At 49.3% G+C, this 20,703-nt stretch overlaps 1 protein-coding gene across 1 annotated transcript in view; it reads right to left on the reverse strand.

The window, feature by feature from the left end:
• The window catches only part of ABCA4 (ATP binding cassette subfamily A member 4), a 127,189-nt gene extending 109,280 nt beyond the window's left edge, over positions 1-17,909 (reverse strand). The window contains exons 1-5 of the mRNA XM_055340937.1: positions 17,577-17,909; positions 9,671-9,764; positions 8,406-8,547; positions 6,366-6,505; positions 982-1,109 (exon numbers count right to left, since the gene is read on the reverse strand). Of these exons, the coding sequence (XP_055196912.1) occupies positions 982-1,109; positions 6,366-6,505; positions 8,406-8,547; positions 9,671-9,764; positions 17,577-17,789 (717 nt within the window). The 5' untranslated portion in view covers positions 17,790-17,909. The remainder of the gene's footprint in view (positions 1-981; positions 1,110-6,365; positions 6,506-8,405; positions 8,548-9,670; positions 9,765-17,576) is intronic.
• Between the last annotated feature and the right edge of the window lie 2,794 nt (positions 17,910-20,703).

Consider the following 20,703-nt stretch of genomic DNA (forward strand, 5'->3'; position numbering starts at 1 on the left):
CTGGTCAGGAGAGGCGGGAGGGGTGTCTGCACCGTGGGGCCACTGCTTATCTAGCATTCTCACTGTGTGCATCACACCAGGAACCCGCACGCCCAGGATGCTGGGCACAAGCCGGGGAGGCCCAGACTTTCACAGACGCGGAAAGTCGTGTGTGAGCGGTAAAAAACGTTCTGAATCCATGTAGGAGATTATGATATGAGTAAGATAGATTTTGGCGGGGGGGGGGGGGCATGGGTCAGAGTGTGCACAGGGGATAGAAGAAGGAGCACTGAGAAGAAAACGTGCAGGAAATCAGAGGTCTGCAACCTGGGCAGGTCAGCTCAGCGCACTCAGACATTGCGCATACACAGCCTGCTTCTCACACCTGACCTGTCCTTTTCCAGCTCTTTCCACGGCTGTGTATTCCGTGGGTCGGCTCCATCACCACCTTGGCAGGAAGGCCTTCCCTGACCATGTCATTTTAGTCTGCCCCCATCCCATGCCTCCCAGCCCCTCCCCAACTCCTACCCCTGCTGGATTTTCCTCTCAGCCCTTGTGTTGACCTGGAAATGCTCCCTATCTTTGCTCATTTGATTATGGCCTGTTGTCCAAACTGGAATGTGAGCTCCCAGAGTCAGGGGTTTGCCTGTATTGTTCACGCTGTGTTCTGGTCCCTAAAATGTCCCTAAGTATTTGATGAGTACATGAATCAACCTCAGTTTCCTCAGCTGTAAGAGGATTCTGAGCCATGTGATCTCTAAGGTTCTTTCCAGTTATACAAATCCAAGCTCTCTGAAGTGCTGCCAGGATTCAGGCTGCTTCAGAATCCTATGCTGGGAAGGCTCATTATTTCAAGTGCCCCCAGGTATTTTTCTGAATATTTAGAACAAATCATGGATTCTGAATGTGAAAGGAAGAAGGAAAAATAATTCAAGGTCTCCTCTGTTTTTCTCAGGCTCAGGGCTCACCTCTCCCCTCCAGGGACCAGTGATATCCACCCACCTGTTCAGGACGAACTTGGGAGTTGAGCAGAAGGTAGACAACTGAGTCAGACAGGCCAATGTTTTTCATGAGAAACAGTGTGAGTGTTTCTTCATCTTTTAGGACATCCCGAATTCGTATCCCTCTTCCTGTACATGAATGAAAGGACAGGGTGTTGAATGGGGAGTAAGTCAAAAAAAGGGAAAACATGTAGAACTGATTGGAAACATTTCTAATTGGGTCTCAGCAGAAGACTCCGTTCTTGGGTTCCCTGGATGCTTGGAGGTCAGGGCTCCTGCCCGTGGGCTGTCACCAACACAGTCACAGCATTTACTGCTGACAAAGCCAGGCAAAATGTAGTGAGAAGGCACAGAAGGTGGAAAAAGTTAGCTCAGGGCAGGGGAGGAGTCTTCAGATGCATTGTGGAATTGGTCTAGAATAGTGACTCTCAACCAGATGGGGGTGAGGAACTAAAGCTGGGGCAGTTTTGTCTCCCCTGGGAATATCTGGCAAAGTCTGCAGGCATTTTTGGGTGTTGCAGCTGGGGAGGTGCTATTGGGTAGAGGCCAGGGTTGCTGGTAACATTCCACAGTGGACAGGATAACCTTCCTCCCTACTACGAAACAAAGAACCATCTGGTCCAAAATGTCAAGGTTGAAAAAGCCTTGTCTAGAGTGAGAGGACATACATGTTGTGTCCACACTGTGTTGTCATGCTCTTCCTGGCATTTCTGTCATCTCAGCTAAGGCTGTAAGCTCGGGGTGCTGACATGGACTAGGAGTCATGGGGCTGTTTGGGGCTAGAAGAGCTTTGAGTGGGAAACGGGGGATGGTCTGTTGCCTGGACTTATAATTTCATGCCCTGCTCAGTCCCAATCACATTCTCTCTGGTTTCACTCAAAACATACTAAAAGCAAAAGTGTTTTTATAAGGGGACATAAAAGACTCCTAACAGTTAAGGTGACCCTGCGGCATGTGACTGAACCCTTTGTGTCTGTGCTTTCTACACCTCACAGGCTTATTGTGAGGGTGACTCGGGGTAAGGACTGTGAAGTGGCGAATTCCCAGGCCTGAAAACAGTGAGCCTTCCAAAAATGCTTGTTCTGATTCCACTAATATTTTGATGCCCCCCTGGGGCTTCACACCCAGGGTACATCTCTACTGCCTGCTTCCAGGGTCAACACTCAGCCTCAAGTAGGCCACTGCCACAGTTCAGGATGCACAGGCCAGCAGAGAAGGTGACAGCCCCAGATACTTATCAAATCATTTCAATGTTACGGGAAAGCATCTGTGTTACATGATGTGCCTAAGTCTACATCCCAACTCCCCCGGGGAGCCCAGTTGACTACTTATCTCTTAGTTCTTTAATTAACTCTACTTATCAAATGTCCCTTCTCCTTCCTGATCCTAACACCCCAGCAAACCCATCCTCTCCCCCACAAATTCTCCCCTCACCAGGTGACCAAGAGGCCTAACTCCCTGAGTGCTTGACAGCCTTCCCTTCTGTTTTCAGGTTGTGCCTTTTTCTGAAGAGCCTTGTCCAGATGGAGGTTGCTGCTCATTTCCTCTTCAAAGGGGATGGGTCAACTCCACGGGCCTGCAGTGCAGCTGGGGCAGGGGCAACCAGTCCTGAGATTCCACTCCACACCAGCCTCTTGGGAGTTGTGCCATCAGCCCAGGCTCACCGCCTTCCCTATAGGGAAAGCCCAAAGGCTTCAGGGGAACCCAAATACAGGAGGGAGCCGAGAGAGCAGGAGGGGTCTGAAAGGGACTGCTCTGTTGTATTCATGCCTTCCTCTTTTTCCTGATAACATAAGTCGCGTCATCTTCCTTCCATCACCCAGTTTCCTTTCTTCCTTCTCCTGGGCCCCAGTTCAGTTGATCTTCCATCTCCCAATCACCTCTTCGTAGTCAGCATTACGTTATGTACTGGCCTCAGAGACCCCCCTGCCCACACACACACAAGTACACACACACACAGAGTCTCTGGAGAGTAGGGGGCTATGGACCCTGTTTTCATTATACCTTCATCAGACCATCATCATATCTAGCAATGCTGGGTACACAGATGTAAGCCCTTGAGGTCACCTCTCTCTGACACCCAGCATGAGAGCCTGACATGGAATCAGGGCCTCGATAAATGTCTGTGGGATGACAGGAGGCACCCAATAAATACCTGTTGTCGTGACCTGAGAGTTGGGACCCCATTTGACTGTTTATCAATTTGTTATTCTTTAACTCACTCACTTGACCTTACCTACAAATATCTTGCTGGGGAGGGTGACCATTCTCCCCACCCCGCGCCCGGGTGACTGGGCTGCTGTAGCCTGAGGGGGAAGGGGCGGGAGCGCTGGTCCCACACACCTGCAGAGGGGAGGGGGCCACCCTGTAGGGAGCGTGGGGCCCAACATGTAAGAGGTGGCTGATACCAGACAGAAGCTCTACTAGACTCCCGAGGGAGAAATGTGAACTGGGGGCTCGAGGAAAGAAAAATAAATTTTGTTTAAAATGTGGTTCTTCTTGTTCGCTTCCCTGGGAAGAGGGTGGGGGAGGGGGCAGCTGAGGCCTGTGGAGCCAAGGGGAGCTGAGGGTTGGTGGGGGGGCAGCCAGGAGAATGTGTGGGGCTCATGGGAAGAAGGTGTTTGAAGATGATTGAGAGACCACAGTGCTTGCTTGGGGGCGAGAGGGGAGGGGGCTTCATGTCTGGTGTTTTACCATTAATCCTCCCCTGCTGAGAATGCTGTAGGACAGGTTTGTGAGCAAAAGAAAAGGCCGCCTGGGTCAACCATGGGCATACTTTCCCAGGTGACTGGGAACTGACAGGCAAAAGCACATACCAGTGACAGCCGCCCACCTCACTTTCAAAGGCTCTACGCTCCACTGGGGCTTTGGGCCTAGGATTCAACGTTCGCAGTGAGCAAGGGCCCCAGGAGACCCTGGGATGGATCCCGAAAGTCTGCCAAGTTGCTGGTGGACCTCAGTCCCTGGCTGGGAATTCCTTCTGGGACTTTGGGAATGGTACCCTGTGCCTTTGGTCTCTCTGGTGGGTGAGGCAAGGGAGAGGCAAGAGGGGGCTGAGAACACGCAAGCCCAGCATACCCGTGACTCTGTTGGGGTGAGTCCGGGCAGGTGTCCATGATGAGACAAGGTTTGAAGCTCTTTCCAAAAGTAGCCAAGGTGCTTCAGAATTTTTGTTCCTAGCTCCTAAATTCCTCTTAGGGAGCCTTGGCTGACCTTTTCTGACCCTGTCTCCCCAGACCTCTGAAGCTGTTCTTATTTAGAGACTTTCCCCCACAGCCTGAAGACCTGCAGAAGGCACCAACTGTATGCCAACTCAAAGCTAGTCCCGTGCTGAGGTTAGGAGGAAGCGACTTTGGTTCTCATACACACACTGTAAAGACCACAGAGAAATTGTGGTTTGAAATCACTTCCTTTACATTTCCTCCCAGCTGGACTCCATCTGACAACCAGACAACAGAATGAAATGTCTGCCTCATTCCTGCTCCCACTGGGTGAAGAGGGTAGACGACCACTCTAGGGGTTAGACGGTCCACGTTCTCAACTGCTTCTTTCATCCTGGGAAACGGTGCTTTCTGGTTGCTGCCTCTCCCCTGTTTTTCAGAAAATGCTATTTGTGCTCACACTTTAGAAGGTCCTTCAAGCTTGAGCTAAGTAAACTCTTCTATCCAGGGCAGCAAAGAAGGTAGTGTCTGCGATCCGGTTTGTAGAAAATTACTACATAAAGTGCATGCATGACTATTTTTGAGAGAATTAAAATGTAATGAAGTAATCTCAGCATGCCGTCTGAACATACTCCTGTCCTCATTCCCCCCACAGGGAGAGAAGGGAGAAGGTGACCAGGTGGGAAGACGGTAATATTCTCCTAAGGATAATTGTCCCTCCTGACTGCTCTGTGTTCTTGAAGCCCCCCTGCTTCCCTCCGCCCTCCCCCAGGTGTGGTCACCATCCTTTCAGTCCTCCCACTTCTGCTGCGGGAGCCCTCGATGTGGGCACCTGCTCTGACCCGCTGTTGAGCTGCATGGGCGAGGACCCCCGGAGGGCCCCCACTTCTCTTGTTTGGAACCCTGAGTGGGAGCCCTTATTCCAGTCCCTCCTGTCCTCTTCATAGCCCCCTTCCTCATCCCTGTCATCCTCAAGGCCACCCTGAGAGTCTCCGCCACCCGTCCCTATCCTAGGAAAGCAGGATGCGTGCAGCACCTCCAAACCCCTTCCTTCACAGCCTCTGAGCCACATGCCTTCACAGTCTTGCCCCACTGGCAGTCTTTTCTCCCCCTGCTGGACTGCAGAGACCCCTAGATTTCTAGCAAGGCTTGCTCCCTCCAAGCTGTTCGTCTGCCCTCCAGAGGATGGGGGTGCTGGGGGGACTGGGGATGGGACAGGTTTCCAGCTGGTGCCCAGGCCCCTGCCATGTTCAGCCCTCGCTGCTCCTGAGCCTCCCTGGCTCTCCTGCCCTGGTGCCTGGCTCCTTACCTGCCGCACAAACTCAGTGGCCCAACAGCCTGGCCTCTCACTCCCTCAGCCTCCTCGGCAGCTCAGCCTTGGCCTCCGCTCCACTTCCGCACCGTGGCCACAGCCAGGAGCTCCCTCTTACTCCTGCCTGCCTTGGAAATCCTGAATCCACAGACCTCATCCTTTGACGACAGTCATCAAACCCTCCATCCTGTTCAGTACCCTGGCCCTTAAACAGGACCACGGAGCTCCCAGAGGCCTCTGGGTCCTTGTCCCCCCATCTCCCCCAGGCCATTGCAGTACTTCTGGCTTCCCATCCATCCCTAGGCAGCCTGGCCCCGACGCATGTTTTCCAGTCTCCACTCTCAACCCCTTGTCTCCTGAACCTCCAGCAGGACCTCCCTGAAACCCCCAGCCCTGCATCAGTTCCCGCTGCACCTGCCTCGGGGCCTAGGAGGCTGAATATCCCTGGAAGAAATGGAATGATTGTGCATATTTATGCCACGATCAACATATGCACTCTGACCTCCCAGGGCCCTCACTTGGCATTGCTTCCACGCGCTCCTGGTTAGCTCGCTCTCTGGTACTAAGTGCAAACGGTCCCATGCCTCTCCCTTTACCCCTTCCTTCCTGCTTCCAGACTTAACCTAGCCTTGTGCTTCCCAGAGTACAACCTCTCTGGGCATTCTCCTTTCTGTCTCTAGACTCACCTGGAACGAGGACTTTCCTGCCCTCCTCAAATTCCTAACTTCTAAGCTGATGGAAAGAGGAGTCCGCACCAAAGTGAGCTTCATGCCACCTTTAGAGCCATTCCTTCCTGCCTCCTCCAGGATCTTTTCCCACCAAATCTTCCTGCTCTTTCCTATGCCTTTGGTCTCTGATGGGTGAGGCAAGGGAGAGGCAAGCGACGGCTGAGAACACACAAGCCCAGCGTACCCGCGACTCTCTCGGGGTGAGTCCGGAGGGTGTCCATGAGTCGAGACAAGGTTTGAAATTCTTTCCAAATGTGGCCAAAGTGCTGCCTCTCTGGTGCATCCAGGAGAAGTTCTTGAAAATCTCGAAACACCCTTGCCAAGCTGTAAGAAAGACAAAGCTCCCTCAGTAAAGATATTGTTGCCATTTCATAATAATAATAACACTCCTTGCTGGTTTTTAAGATACCACATGTCTGACCAACTATGACATTACCTGTCCTTATAATATGCCAAGGCCAAAGGCCAAAAGGCTATTTTAACTTCTTTGTACCTATAGGCTACCAGACAGGGCTGGTGACCAATCTGTTCAGTTTTCCAGCTTTGGCAGGGCCGGTCACTCCTTAACTCCATGCTCTGCGTGTCCCCTGCCCAGAGAAGTCTTAAAAGCAGGATGACACTAGAAGATGGTATTGGAGGTTCTTCCCAGCTGGTGCCACTTCTCTGAGACCTGCCCTTCCAGCCATTCATAGGCATGGATAGCCATGCTTAATCCACAAGTTCCTCCCTGCAAGTGCATGCATGCACACGCGCACATGCACACACATGCACACACACACACAAATCCTCTGCTATGGCTGACTGGACAAGGAAAATGAAGTTGAACCAATCAGCTGTGTTCCCATTTGAATTTGAATGGTATTCAATGATGCTCTTCCAATTGCCCAAGACAAGGTGCTCTGAACTGGGCAATCGGAGCCGGTGTGGGCATTGAGAAGCAGGGACATTGGCCCAGGGAGAGAGGCAAATGTAGTAGATGCCCAGAGAGGGACAGAGGCTGACCTTGCAGGTTCAGACAAGAGAGAGCCGGTCCCCAGGCATCCAGTTCCTGTCCCACCTCTCCTGAGGCCTGCCTGGCTTCCCTTGGCTTTGTAAGAAGGTCTAGTGTCCAAATCCTATATATATCTAGAGCTTCATCTTGTTGGAATGGGCTTCTGTGCCTTATAAGCAAAAGAACCTTGAATAAGCCAGTATTTCACCTATAATGAGTGTGTGAAATGTGAAACCCAGATTTCCTGGTTTAAGTGCTAAGTACAGCTGGAGTCTGAAGCTCTGCTCCCCCAACTCCCTCAGGACATAGATATCGCCAGTGCCAGTCCTGCCAAAGCCCCATCTAGCCTCTACTGGGATGTCTCCCAGGCTCCCTGATCCCAATGTGCAACCCCATGAGCTATCTATGGATGGGCAGCAGTTTCTTCTCAGGCACCTCAATGAGACTCAAGCTGAAGTTATAGATCGCAAGTTAGAGTCTCCAGGCAGTGTTTGCAACTACGTGAGTCCAGCTAAAACATCACCTCCCTGACATTCTCAGGAAGACAGATGTTCCCTGTTTTATCTTTCTATATGCCAAGGATTAGCAGACAGATACATATTACAGGCTTGCAGGCCCTAAATCTATACCACAACTGCTCTACTCTGCCATGATTGGGCACAAGCAGCCATGTGTGTTCCCAGTGGGGAAGGCTACCTCTGAGCGTTAGGCTGACTTACCAACTGTCCCTTTTTTTCAGTCAAAATGCAGGTTTTCCCAGAGGAGTTATATCCAGAGCTACTTTAAGGAAAAACTAGAGTAACCAAATATCTGTTTCATCTGACCTGGTGTTTACAGAAGTATAGTGAAGCCCACTCCCCAATAAGACCTTGTTGATGTCCCTCAGGTAAGCTCAAGATCAGCCCAGGGGATGAAGGACGACCCTATGCACATCCCTGAACCTTTGTCTATAGGACATGCTCTCCCTCCTCCTGCTCTGAAAGGGAATTCCAAAGGTAGACTCTCTTCCTATGGGATTTGACTTGAAATGAGACCCAAGGCAAGAAGTCATTAACCTGGAGTCCACCAGTCCCCTGGAATCTTATGCACAATGTACTGTTTTATGTGTGTTCATTTTGAGGGGAAGTGGGGCCATTAGTTTTCACTAGCTTCTCGGAATGGTCTTTAGCTTCCCAGGTTAAGAACAAATGCTTTCAAGCCATAGTCTAAGATTTTGGGAATCTCAACACTTACATGGAGTTGTTATAGTTTGACACAATTCCAGGAGATTCTCCTGGGGTAGGATTTTGAAAACAAGGATTGTTCACATTGCAGAACATCCCCTGGAGCCACGGCAACATTCCTGCTGAGGGCATCGCCTTGTTGGGAAAATGGCCTTGAAGACAGGAAATGAAGACAAGGAGTTACTTATGGAAACCATGCGGGATGCCACTTCTGGTTGCTGGGGCCTCTGCAGGAAGGAGCCCAGCCCTTTGTGTTTTCCTTCATCCATCAACATTTAAGAAGCAGGAGCATCTAATATATATGCCAGGCCCTGTGCTGAGTGCCAGAGACAGGGTCTCTCCTCTCAAGCTCCCAGTGCAGTGGGGCGATGGACAAATGTGCTTTTAGAGGCATAGAGAGAAGCATGGAGGAGGAGTGGAGGGGGGACAGTGGAGGGATGTTAGGTCAGGATGGCTTTACAGTGTTGCTCATGCTTAGGAAGAGAGGAGGTTCATCTATTCCTTCCACACCGTTCCCCCCCCCCCCCCCCGGCCTTCCACACTGTTCTTAAGCATGCAAGAGGATTGCGGATTATGGGCTCCTTTGGCAAGGATGTGTGGTGGGCGGGGGGCAGGATGGGGGACGGTGAGGGCCAGGGAGAACTGGGTAAACAAGCAAGAGTTTGATGGACAGGAGACTGATCCAGAACTTGGGGCATCAAACTCATGAACAAGAGGGAGAGGAATAAAAATAGGGCCCTGAGAGCTTTGTATTACTCCTGAGGTCTGCCCATCCACTACCTAGAGGGAGAAGATGTCATTCTGGCCGGAAACGAGGAGCAGAGTATAAAAGAGGCTCTCACAGGCTCACCCCAGGTCCCAGGATACCTCTGGGATCCAGGAAATAATGTTACTATACATGGCTCTATACCACCCCTTCTCCTTTTTTCTCTAGCATGGTACAGATCATTTCCCTAAATTGGTCTCCAGAATATTTTAGGGAACCCATTTATAATCTGCTCCCTTTAAAACTAGTAAGAGTTTAAATATGGGGAAAAAAAGAAAGAACCAGCAAAAACTAATTTCACAATTCTTTAGGGACCACATACAAGTATTTTTAAAAATGTATGATTAAAAAGTTCATTCGTATAATGCTGGCAAATTCTCTGTTTTTTGTACTGGAGGCATGAAATGTTGATAAATAGATCCAGTCCTGGCACCCCAACCCCCAAGACCTTTCTAAACAAGAGGATGGGACCTCCAGGATTGCCAGGGCTCCTCCCCCTTTATGCTTACATTCATGTTGGCTGTAGAGTGGGTTGATATTCCTTAACCAGATCAAGATCAGAAATAAAGATAAAGGCCATACAAGTTCCACCACAAAGCGAATCTGGAAAAACAAGACAAAAAGAGAGGAAGACCAGTGATGTTAAGAGATTACGGGAAACACATCCAGAGTGGACACACAACTCAGCATGTGTCTGTGCAATAGGGCTTGGTTGTGGTATAGTTCCTGAAGGACTTTCTCTCTCTCTCTCTCTCTCTTTCTTTTTTAGAGATAGAGAGTGCCAGGGGTGAGAGAGGGTGCAAAAGGAGAGAGAGAGAATCTTAAGCAGGCTCCATGCCCAGCATGAGCCCAACACTGGGCTTGATCTCAGGACCCAGACTTCCTTCTCTTATCCCCTTTCCCTCACTACCTCTACCCTGATATACTAGACTCACAAAACTTTGTGTCCATCTGGGTTCTGCTCTGCCTCTATTTTAGGAAACTATTAACACAGGACTTTCATCAAGGACCAAGATGTGTGCTTCAGTGCTTTTCAGGTGTCCCTGTGCACACGAAAGCAGATTTTCTACCTCTCCCACTGCCTCGTCTTCTTCTAGTGCACATCAGATCTCGCATATGTGGTCACTGAATGAATGAGCAAAGGACTCTGAAACACCGTGATCCATAGCAAAGTTAATAAGAATCTGGGCTTACCAGTATCTTTCCTTTCACAGTTTCTTGTTGCTTAAAGGAAGAAAGCAGGGAAAACAGCTTGAGTTTTTACCACACTGGCAGAGGCTGCTGATAACAATGTATGGTTGAAACCCACTCCTTAAATTTAGGTTCAAGTTAGAGTTTAGAGACGCTTGACTCCAAAGGAAGAAGCTTGGTTGTCACAACCATACTCTGTGGCATAGCACTCCAGGGCGTGGGTTGCAGGTGTGAGTGGTTGCTGGGAGGAAGGGGAGGAGAGGGATGTGATTTGGGAAATGGAAAACCTTTTCTACCCAACCCCCACTCCAGAGACCTTAGGAAGGAAACAAGATCTGAAGGAGAACTTGTACCGATGGCTAAGAATAGAGACTTAAGTATACATAGAGTTGCTTGAGGTCATTTGCATGGTCTTTAACTTTTTGTTATTCCTTTCTTTTTTTTTTTTAAGATTTTATTTATTTATTCATGAGAGACACAGAGAGAGAGAGAGAGGCAGAGACACAGGGAGAGGGAGAAGCAGGCTCCATGCAGGGAGCCCAACCAGGACTCGATCCCAGGTCTCCAGGATCAGGTCCTGAGCTGAAGGTGGCCCTAAACCACTGAGTCACCAGGGCTGCCCTTGTCATTCCTTTCAAAGGAATGTACATGAATGCTCACTCAGCAAGGTGGTAGACATCATAGCAGGTACTCAGTAAATGTTTATTCCTTTCCCACTATTATGGTCTATGGGCTACAGAATTATGGCAAATCGTAACAAATTGGTGGTGGTGGTGGGGCGGGGGACAATGCATTGAAGAAATAACGAAAAATGTTTAGGGCAGGTGATTATGCAGTTGCAACTTTTTTTTTTTAGTTGTAACTTTTTACTCAATGTTTTTTTCAAATATATCTAGGGCAGATGTTGGGGGAAGCACACCAAAATGTTATATATGATCGAGATTTTCCTTAAGGCACTCACTTCGCAGGGCTCCCCTGACACGCTCTTCAACAAGATGGTGAAACATCAATATTAGAGAACTCCCATCCAGTGTTACAGAGACTGACCCCAAGCACACTTGATAGCCATTGGAATGTTGGCAGTTCCCCCAGGACCCGCAGACCAAAGGAGGAGGAGGGCTGAGCCTCTTCTCCGGGAACCTGTCTCACTGGTACCAGCACAGCTGTTCCCACAGCATCCTGCTCTTCCCTTGTCTTATCACTCATTATAAATCAGGGTCATTACTCCTTTAGGAAAATGGAACCCTCCCGGTTGTGAGCTACCTGAGGGCAGGGACCATGTCTATCTTTGTCACTACTGTGATTCTAGCACCTGACAAATGGCCAGCTTCATAATAGGTACCCAATAAATATGGAATGAGTGAGCCTTTGTCAAGGACTGGCCTAGGAGTCTCCTTGGGAAGCTGGAGGTGACACTCAGGTCACCAACCTTTGGCAGATTTGACAAACTGCATCCCCAGAGGCCTGTTCTGTACACTGGCTTCAAGCCTTGCAACCCAAGTCCTCCTGTCCATGAGTAAGATTGGGGAGCAAGTCCGGCAAGATCACAGGGTGAGTGATAGGTACAAGTGATGAAACCGGAAGTTGTTCGTGGTGTCTTCACCGAGGAAGTGAGACAACCAGTCCGGATTCCGCACATCTGATTCTTCCCCTTAAGACAATTGTGAGCAACCTTGGCTTTCTCCCAAGTCAGTCAGCTTCCTTCCATGTAGCAACGTCTATCTGGGAGTAGTCTGGTATGTTAGACATTTGGGAATGGGAAGATCTGGGTTCAGAATCACTTTGGAGCTTGTTCAAGCACTGAGTCTCAGTTTTCTCATCTGTGAAATGAGACTATGTTGTCCTTCAGTACACACTGCGGGTTGAATGTGTCAGTACTGAGGTTTTTATCTGGCTCTGCTCCCTGCTCCGTATTGCCTGCATGACCTTGGGTAGACCGATCAGTCTTTCCATGCCTCAGGACCTCATCTGTAAAACAGGGGATGCTATGAGGACCCACCTCCCAGAGCAGGTGTGAGCATGAAGCGAGTATAAAACACCTAGGGCAGAACCTGGCACGAGGTAACATTCAACAAACACAAGCCATTCATGACTGACCCTCACTTCTCACAAAGACCACAGGGACACACAGTAGGCCATGGCACACTATGGAAAGCCCAAAGAGCAAAGGGATGTCATTAAAATGACCTGCAAGCTCTTAGGCTCGCCCCTCACTCACATTCATATTTCCTCCCCTTCTCCCTTTCAGGAGTCAGAACAGCTCATTTGCCAGTTTGGAAAACTTGGGCTTCCTGAGAAACTGACCACCCACCATCCCCTGCTCCACCTGTTAGGGGGGCTTGGACCGGGGGAGGGATCAGCCAGCCTGGCCTACTGACGCCATGGATAAAACACCCAAACCCAAGCTGGTGCACAACCCACCCCCTTTCCAGGGCTCCTCATGTACACTCTCTCTCCTCTCATTCATTCTTGTATTGTTGAAGTACTTGGTCTTTGCAAAGCATTGTGATTTGAAGACCAGATCAGAATCCTTGTTCCCTCCTTCATTCTTTGCCAGGGCCTAGGGTGGCCTGGCAGGTGTTCGCCTTCACCCCATCTCTGAGTTAGGGCTGCTGTGTCCTGCCTACAGTCCCTGCCCTACTTGACCACCTTCTTTGAAGGCAGTTCCCAGGTGGCTGCCTGCTGGAATCAGGTGGGGAGCTCAGGCCAAGCCCCCACATCAATTACGCAGGTTTCTGGGTGGTGGGGGGAGTGGGGTGGGACATCAAGATGGGTTTTGTTTGTTTGTTTTTGACACTTCCCAGGCAATTCCAGTGTGCAGCTGCGGCTGCGAACCCCTGGCATAGGTAGTGCTTGGTAATCTTCGAGAAACGTTTGTTGAGAGGTCGGTGTTATAGTGCTAACTCTGCGAGGGTTTGTTTTGGAGGGGCTGCATTTCACGCTCCCTCCCATACAAAGACCACCAGCAGCTCTTTTCCAGCCCCGCAGGTCCTCAACAGCCTCTCCCTGCGCCCCCGCCGGAGTCGCGCTCAGCATCCCCACCCCAAAGCGGCATCCCTGTCCTTGATGCTCAACTGTGCACAGGCGGACCCCAGGGAGAAATTCCACAGCGTAATTAAAAACATGTTTTCAGGGCGGCTCTGACTCCCCCCACCCTTTCCCTTTAAACATGTCTGTAACTTTAATTAAGCCCAGCCAAGGCTCAGAAGGGGCCGATGGAAAATTTTTTTCCCCCAAACTGGTATTTCCTTGTTCTCTCTTTTTTTTCTCTTTGCTTCCCCTCCCCCCCCTTTACTGCTCAACCTACATGGGGAGGAGGGGTGGCAGGGAAGGGCAGAGTTGTGCTTGTTGTTTTAAATCTCGGCCAGCTAGATTTCCTTCCCTCCTAGTCTGTTTCCAATTTGAAGGTGGGTAGCCGAGGCTTGAAATGAGCCGTTTGATTCTGCCCTCTGCACCAACAACTCAGCCAGGATTCTTGCCTGGATGAATGCGACCCAGGTTGCCCACCGTCCCTGCACCCTGACAGCTCTCCCTGCCTCATACTGGGCCCAGGACCAAGGCCTGCAGCTGTACCAGGTGTCCAGGACACGATAAGCCCCCTACTCTCAGGAGGCCTCCCCAAACATCCTGCTCTGCCATGGAAGCTGCGACCAGGGAGGCCCTACACTGTGAGTTCTCAGGGAAAGGAGACACACCCGATGCTCTTTATAAGCCCTCCCTGGCGCAGCGCCTGGTCCCTAGCAAATATGGGTGGTGTGCATTTGTCCGGGACAGTGGGGAGAGCTCTTGACACTGGAAGTGCCCATTCTGCAGCCCAACTCCTTGCGTGCGAAGTCTTCTCTCATGCTCTCCAAACCCCATTTCTTTTCTGAACTCCCCAGCTCATCCTCACCCCCCACCGGGTGTTTCCTTCTACTCCACTGCTGTGCACGCTATTGGGTCAGGGCCTTTGCGCAGGCGCGAGCTCCCACCTGGCTCCAGCTCCCATGGGCGTGGGGGCTGTGACCCAGCCACCAGGCTGTGCTGGATACATGGGGTGACTGTACAGCCCAGTTTGCCAGGTCAGGTGTTAGTTTACATGTGTTGCCCTGGGGCCATTGATCCTAGTACTATTTTTCACTTTCAAAACTGCCCTGGTTTGGACGATAGATTCAATGACAGCCACTGGATCTTTGCAGTCTCCACGGCCACAGTGTGGGGTAGTGGCCATGTCCTCCAGCCCCACGGGTCACTAACGTTCTCTGAAGCCTCCCTGACCTCATCAGTACCCATGGGGACACTAGTGGTATCTCTGTCCTGGAACAGAGGTGATAGTACAGTGCCAGGCGCTTAGTAATACTTGATAAATGTTAACAGAGGAAGAAAATTTAAAAAAGGAAGGAGGAACGCAGAGATCTAAAGATGTTCATCTTAGGCCCTCAGGGGTTGGGAGAAGAGAGATGGGGAAATTTGGTATCTGTTTTGTTCCTGTTCACAACAGTAAACACCCCAAACCATGGAAGTTTGAGAAGTTCAAAACCAAGGAGCTGGGTTATGGGTTAGGTGTGCTGTGCTTTCCTGGGAGTCCCCATTTTGCTGAGGCGAAACCTTCCAGAAGAACCAAAAGCTTTGAGAAGGCACCACAGACCCCTGTCAGAGCTGCTGGGGGTTGTAGAAGATGCCTCCATCTTGCTCAGACATCCTGGTAATTCCTGGAATATGGTAGGAGTGGGCAAGTCAGGGGAGGCACACCAGACAATCTAGAATTCCAGGCCATCGGGATGGCATCAAGTGAGTGGCAGCCCAGACCAAGTGTAGTCCTGGGAGCTTACCCCAGCCGGGCATCTCAGCCTGAGTGGGCCTATCTCACCACAGAGAGGCTGGCAGCGTGTTGCCCCGGGCGCACACTGTGGGGAAGACGGAGTCCCTGAACTGGGGACACCCCCCACCCCCCGCCAACACCAGGGAAAGGGAGCAGAGGCTATAAGGCCTCTGAGCCAAACCTGGTTTTTGAAAATGGGGTTATTCTCTGTAATAGAAACATGCTTGCCACAGAAATGGAATAATTTCAGCAGGTAATGTCCTCAAGTACGTTGTTCGAAGGCCACAAGGGGCTTATTGAGAGTAGGATTAAGTGAGAATCTTAATTTCTCATGGGAAAGAGAGAAAGGAGAGAAAGGAACAGTTGCAGATTGGATTGTCCTTGGCATTTCATCGACTAAAAACATCATGTGGTCAAGGACCATGCTTGTCTTGTTGGCCCTTATGTACCTATGTACCTAGCACCTGGCACAGTACCTAGTGATTATGAAGTATTCACTGAGTGAAGGAACACATTAATAAATAAATGCATTTAATAGTGAATCTTGCTTACCTTCTGTCTATTTTTGTTCTGAAAGAGAAGCTCTTGGAAGCAAGGGATTGAGTCTCTGATTACCGTTAGCCCTTGGCTCCTGAAGGCAACAAATAACTTCAACACTAATTTGAAAATCAGAATAGCTCTGACAAGGAAAGCAACCCAAGGACAGCGGTGTTCCCATGTACGAGGGGTCCTAACTTGGCTTTCCCCTGCAGGCTCCCTGAGTTCTGTCCAAGCGACACACACCAGAGAAAACCAATCACCTGTTCACATGGCTGGGTTATGCCTTCTGCTACTTGCTCTTTTCTGGGCTAATTATTAAGCTATTATCTCTCTGCTTTAAATACTCCAAACCTAGCCAGGGTCCTTCTGCACGGATCTGGGCAGGAGACCCCAGCAGCAGTCTCACTGTGCCTCTTCCTCACAAGCCCGGGTTACAGCTCCACCAACATCTCCTCTGTGTTTCCAAGTGCTAAGAGTTCCCTGTTCTTCCTTTGGTTCCCTCAGCCCTCGGGGTGCAAGCTGCATCCACAATTGCTGCCTCCATGATACCTTGTTCTCTTTTATCCACTAAGTTACCAGCCTCACTCTTAGCTAACACAGTTTTATATTCCAGATTCTCTCTGACTGAACCCTGACAGAGACACTCAGTCACAGGTCTTCAGATGTTCCGCTGGTTGGCCCTCTTCTTCCCTAACAGTCATTCCATCATCCAGGAAAACCCTGTCCCGCCTGCATAAACCCATCTCAAATCGAGGCTTGGAACAAATGCATTCTCTTCATCGTCACAGCCAATCTTCCTCCCTGTCCTCTTTCCCAAATCTCCCCATCTTGCCTGCCTCCTGTCTAATCTCAGCTCGACCCACCCCTTCTTCCTCCCCCCCCTTCCTCTTTCAGCATCTTTAGTCATTTGGCATTTGCAAGACTGCAAGGCTGTAGCAAAGCACATGTTCCTTGTAGTTATATATTCACTCTTCACCTCTTTCCAGAAAACAATTAGAAGCCAATTGGCATTTGCATGTACACTCTTGGGATCCTCTGATGGCCTGTGGGTGGCTCTTGCCGGAACTTCTCAGGGGAATATTTGACTGGTGCTACTTTTATTGCTCTTGGTCTCAAAACACCCTTCAGGTTTCCCCCAGCCAGACTAGAAGTGTGTCCAGGGTAGAATCTGGGTCTTCTGTTTTTACATCCCTGGCCCAGCCCAGCCCTTAGATCTGCTCACTGGAAGGGCTCAATAAACGTCTGTGCTAGTCGATAAGTTATTGTGTCTCACTGAATCTAAGAAGCAGTCGATCATAAGGTGCACTGTTGATTTTTGCACACTAAGAAAGAAACAGATGTGTCCAGTTACACTGTCACTTGATTGTGAGCTGCATCCCAAGGTCAGAGATGTGAAAATGTGGAAAGCCAGTGTGCCTCCTAGAATCTATGGTCTGGGAAGCTGGTATCATTGGTCCGGTTGGAGCGTGTTGTTTTCATTTGAGCCTGTTCTTCGGGACTTAGGATCTACCCACAGCACAGTACGGATGGATGGATGCTCAAGGGCTTGTGGGCTGGACTGGAAGGTTTCAAAACCAGGGGCTGGGGGAGGAGAAGGGGGTGGGAAGGGAGGGACAGGCAATGGATTCATATGCAGGGAAGGCAAAAGAAGACTATACTGTGGCCCTGCCGGGCTGCAGGGAGAAGTGTCCACCTCTGGACAGAGACACCCATCCCCCTGGGAAGGACACTTGCCAGAGAGGTTCACGGAGCAGCCACCTGTTGCTTCAGTGCTAAATAGCAATGGCCATGGCCAGCTCACCTTCCCCACCCCGGCCCCGGCCCCAGCCCCCGTGTGTATTTGCTCCACGTGGCGCTTTGAGACTGCAGACTGCACTTGTTACCTTTTGCCTTTTCCTCAGGGTCCAGTTCTTCCAGAGCAAAAGCTGGATCTGTCTCGCGAAGCCCATGCTGGTGACCACAGGAACAGTTATCACGGTGAGCCTTCCGTCGGTGCAGCGACAGGAAAGGACATCAGTGCCGCTCCGGGCACCTCTGGCTGCGGCCGCCGCGTCCTTGTCTGGCCGATTAAAGGCTCGCGTCCCTCTCCAAAGCATAATCCCTTTTAATTCACGTAAGCCCTCAGTGGAGGAGAGCAGCCTGCCACTCCTTGACCCCTTCTTAGGAAGAGAAAGAGAAACCCAGCGGCTCCAGTGGCTGGGCCCTGAGCACAGGGAGGCGGGGGCATTTCATGGGGCACCCGAGGGGAGCAGGGGCCACCTCACGGAGGCACAGAAGCCGTGAGAAGCGACAGCCCTGCAGGGACACCAGCGTCAGTGGGTGCTCCGAGCAAAGGCGCCCAGGCGAGGAGCAGAGCTTGGGCTGAGATCTCACTTGCTTCTGCTGACCACACCTAGGGCCCTGCTGGCAGGACTACATCCAAGGGCAAGGGGTGCCTTTTTCGTTTCACAAAGGGGCCTTCTGCTCCCAAAGGATGCAGGTGTGAGGCTGCCTCCATCCGGCCTGGGAGGGCCCCCGAGGCTGCGCACCCCACCGCCGGAGAAACCTGATCTGCAGTGAAAGGGAATGAAGGCAATGCACAGAGAGGCCAAGGCAGAGGGCAGGAGTCCCAGCTGTGGCCCTGTCCCTGGGACACAGCTGCTCCCCTGCTTTTCTTTCAGGCAGTTTAGATGTAAGATACCTCGATCCTAAAAAAAAAAAGAAAAAATTTAATTAAAAAAAAAAAGATACCTCGATCCTTCCAGTAAAATCCCCCTTTGCCCACATTAGCTCATTCGACTCCTAGCAATTGCAACCAAAAGATTCCTGCCTATTGTGAGATATCTTAATCAAGGAGAGGATCCGTGACCTGGACCAACTGACTTTGGGCCAAAATTATTTGCAGACTATTGGAATGTATCTGCATATGGTTCCTGGGTGGGTACATACTTGTGATATTAGTACAAGTAGAGAACTCAAAAGAGTTGCAGCAAAGTTTAAAAGAGAAGAACTACACTGTCATATCTTTTAAAGAAGTAAAAGGGTGGGGATCCCTGGATGGCTCAGCAGTTTGGCGCCTGCCTTTGGCCCAGGGCGTGATCCTGGAGCCCAGGATCGAGTCCTGCATCAGGCTCCTGGTGTGGAGCCTGCTTCTCTCTCTGCCTGTGTCTCTGCCCCTGTCTCTCTCTTTCTATCATGAATAAATAAATAAAATCTTAAAAAAAAAGTGAAAGAGCTCCAAAATAGTCAATATTGTTAGTTCCTGTATCTATTAGGAAAATGTTGACAATGCTTTAAAATGTGAAGCCTTGTCAAGGCATAACAAGTAGGAAAATATGTGGCAGGTTTAAAACAAATCATCATTCTACACTATTAGCTGGGACTAACCCACTTCCATAATTGATCCAGACATTGACAATTTTACCCACTGATTCGCCAAATACCTTGGTGGCCAATGAGTCAAGTGGGATATTGATACTTGTTTCCAGTTTTGAACCAACTTTTTGTTCAAAATTTATTTACCATTCACTGTTACAAGAATTCTTTCTAAAGAGCCTCAAAGTGAAACTGTAAACACATTTTTCTTTTGTTTCTAAAAGCAGAAGCAACACTACATAGTTTATCATCAAAGAGAAATGACGAATATTTCAAAATTATTTGGCACGGAGTAGAGGAATTTCTCTAGAAAAATAATCTCTAAAAGTCCCATATTTAAAAATATCTTTGTAGGAGAAAAAATTCAAAATCATGAGAATTGAGGTGGTACATGTTTCTCTACCTCCTCAGGAGAGTGTAAATTTAATATCTATTACTATGAAGTACTAATTGCTAGATTTCAGTTTACATTTTTTCTGAGAATAATTATATCAAAACAAAAAGTTTCTGAATTATTAAGCATAGCAAAAAATATAAAAAATTTCTTTACACACTTGATGTGCACGTAATCCCAGAACTTTGCTTTTACCTAAAATGTCTACAGTTTGATTTCATATATTAATCAATCTTGACTCATTTGACATAGTCTCATTAGTGAGTCTCGGGGCTTGGAGCTTGGCTGTAGGAGCTATTCCACGTCACTTTGACGTGGCCGCTGATGACAGCAAGAATGGCATGCCCAGGGGTGCTTCATGGCTCAGTGGTTGAGTGTCTGCCTTCGGCTCAGGTCGTGATCCCAGGGTCCGGGGATCGAGTCCCACGTCGGGCTCCCTGCATGGAGCCTGCTTCTCCCTCTGCCTGTGTCTCTGCCTCTCTCTGTGTATCTTGTGAATAAATAAATAAAATCTTAAAAAAAAATGGCATGCCCATTTTCTGCTTTGCCTTGCTAGAACACTTATACAGTGTCATAAAGGAGATCCAGGTCCCATCACTAATTATCGTGGAGTAGAAATTAAGACCAAAACTAATAGAACTTATGGAATTCTGGTATTATGGAATCTTTGGTTCATACACTGAGAAATAAATTATATTTTACGAATTTAATCTTTCCGATGAGATTCTTGAACACATAGCTGGCACTAGTTTAATCTTTCCTGTAAGGATTTTGGACTTCAGGTTGTTATTATTGTTCAGCTGGTGTGCAGATATTAAATTTGAGGGTATAACAATAGCACTATTTGAAAACATATTCACCTGAAATATTTCCACAGGCTTCTTTCTTGCTTAGTGAGAAGAGATGCTGCTCTCATGTCTAAGCAATCTTTGCCTCCAAAATATTCCAGATCTACTCTGAGGGACCATTATAGAAAGATCTAGAATGGAAATTGAGGGAGCTCACCATTTACAAAGCAGGCACAAGAGTGTTTTATCACAGCACACCTTCTAACAGCAAAACGTGGAAACCCACCAAATGCCCATCACAGAATAGATACATGAATTGTAGGGTATTATTTCCGTCAAAGCTCCTACAGAACTTTGGACAAACTGTACCTACAAAATATGGGTAATTCTCCCACCCACAATGCTGAACACCAAAAAAAAAAAAAAAAAAAAAAAAGACTGACAGCCAAAATGCATCTCTGATGTTCAAAGTCA

This window comes from Nyctereutes procyonoides, unplaced genomic scaffold, assembly GCF_905146905.1.
Source record: "Nyctereutes procyonoides isolate TBG_1078 unplaced genomic scaffold, NYPRO_anot_genome, whole genome shotgun sequence".
Classification (NCBI taxonomy): Eukaryota; Metazoa; Chordata; class Mammalia; order Carnivora; family Canidae; genus Nyctereutes; species Nyctereutes procyonoides.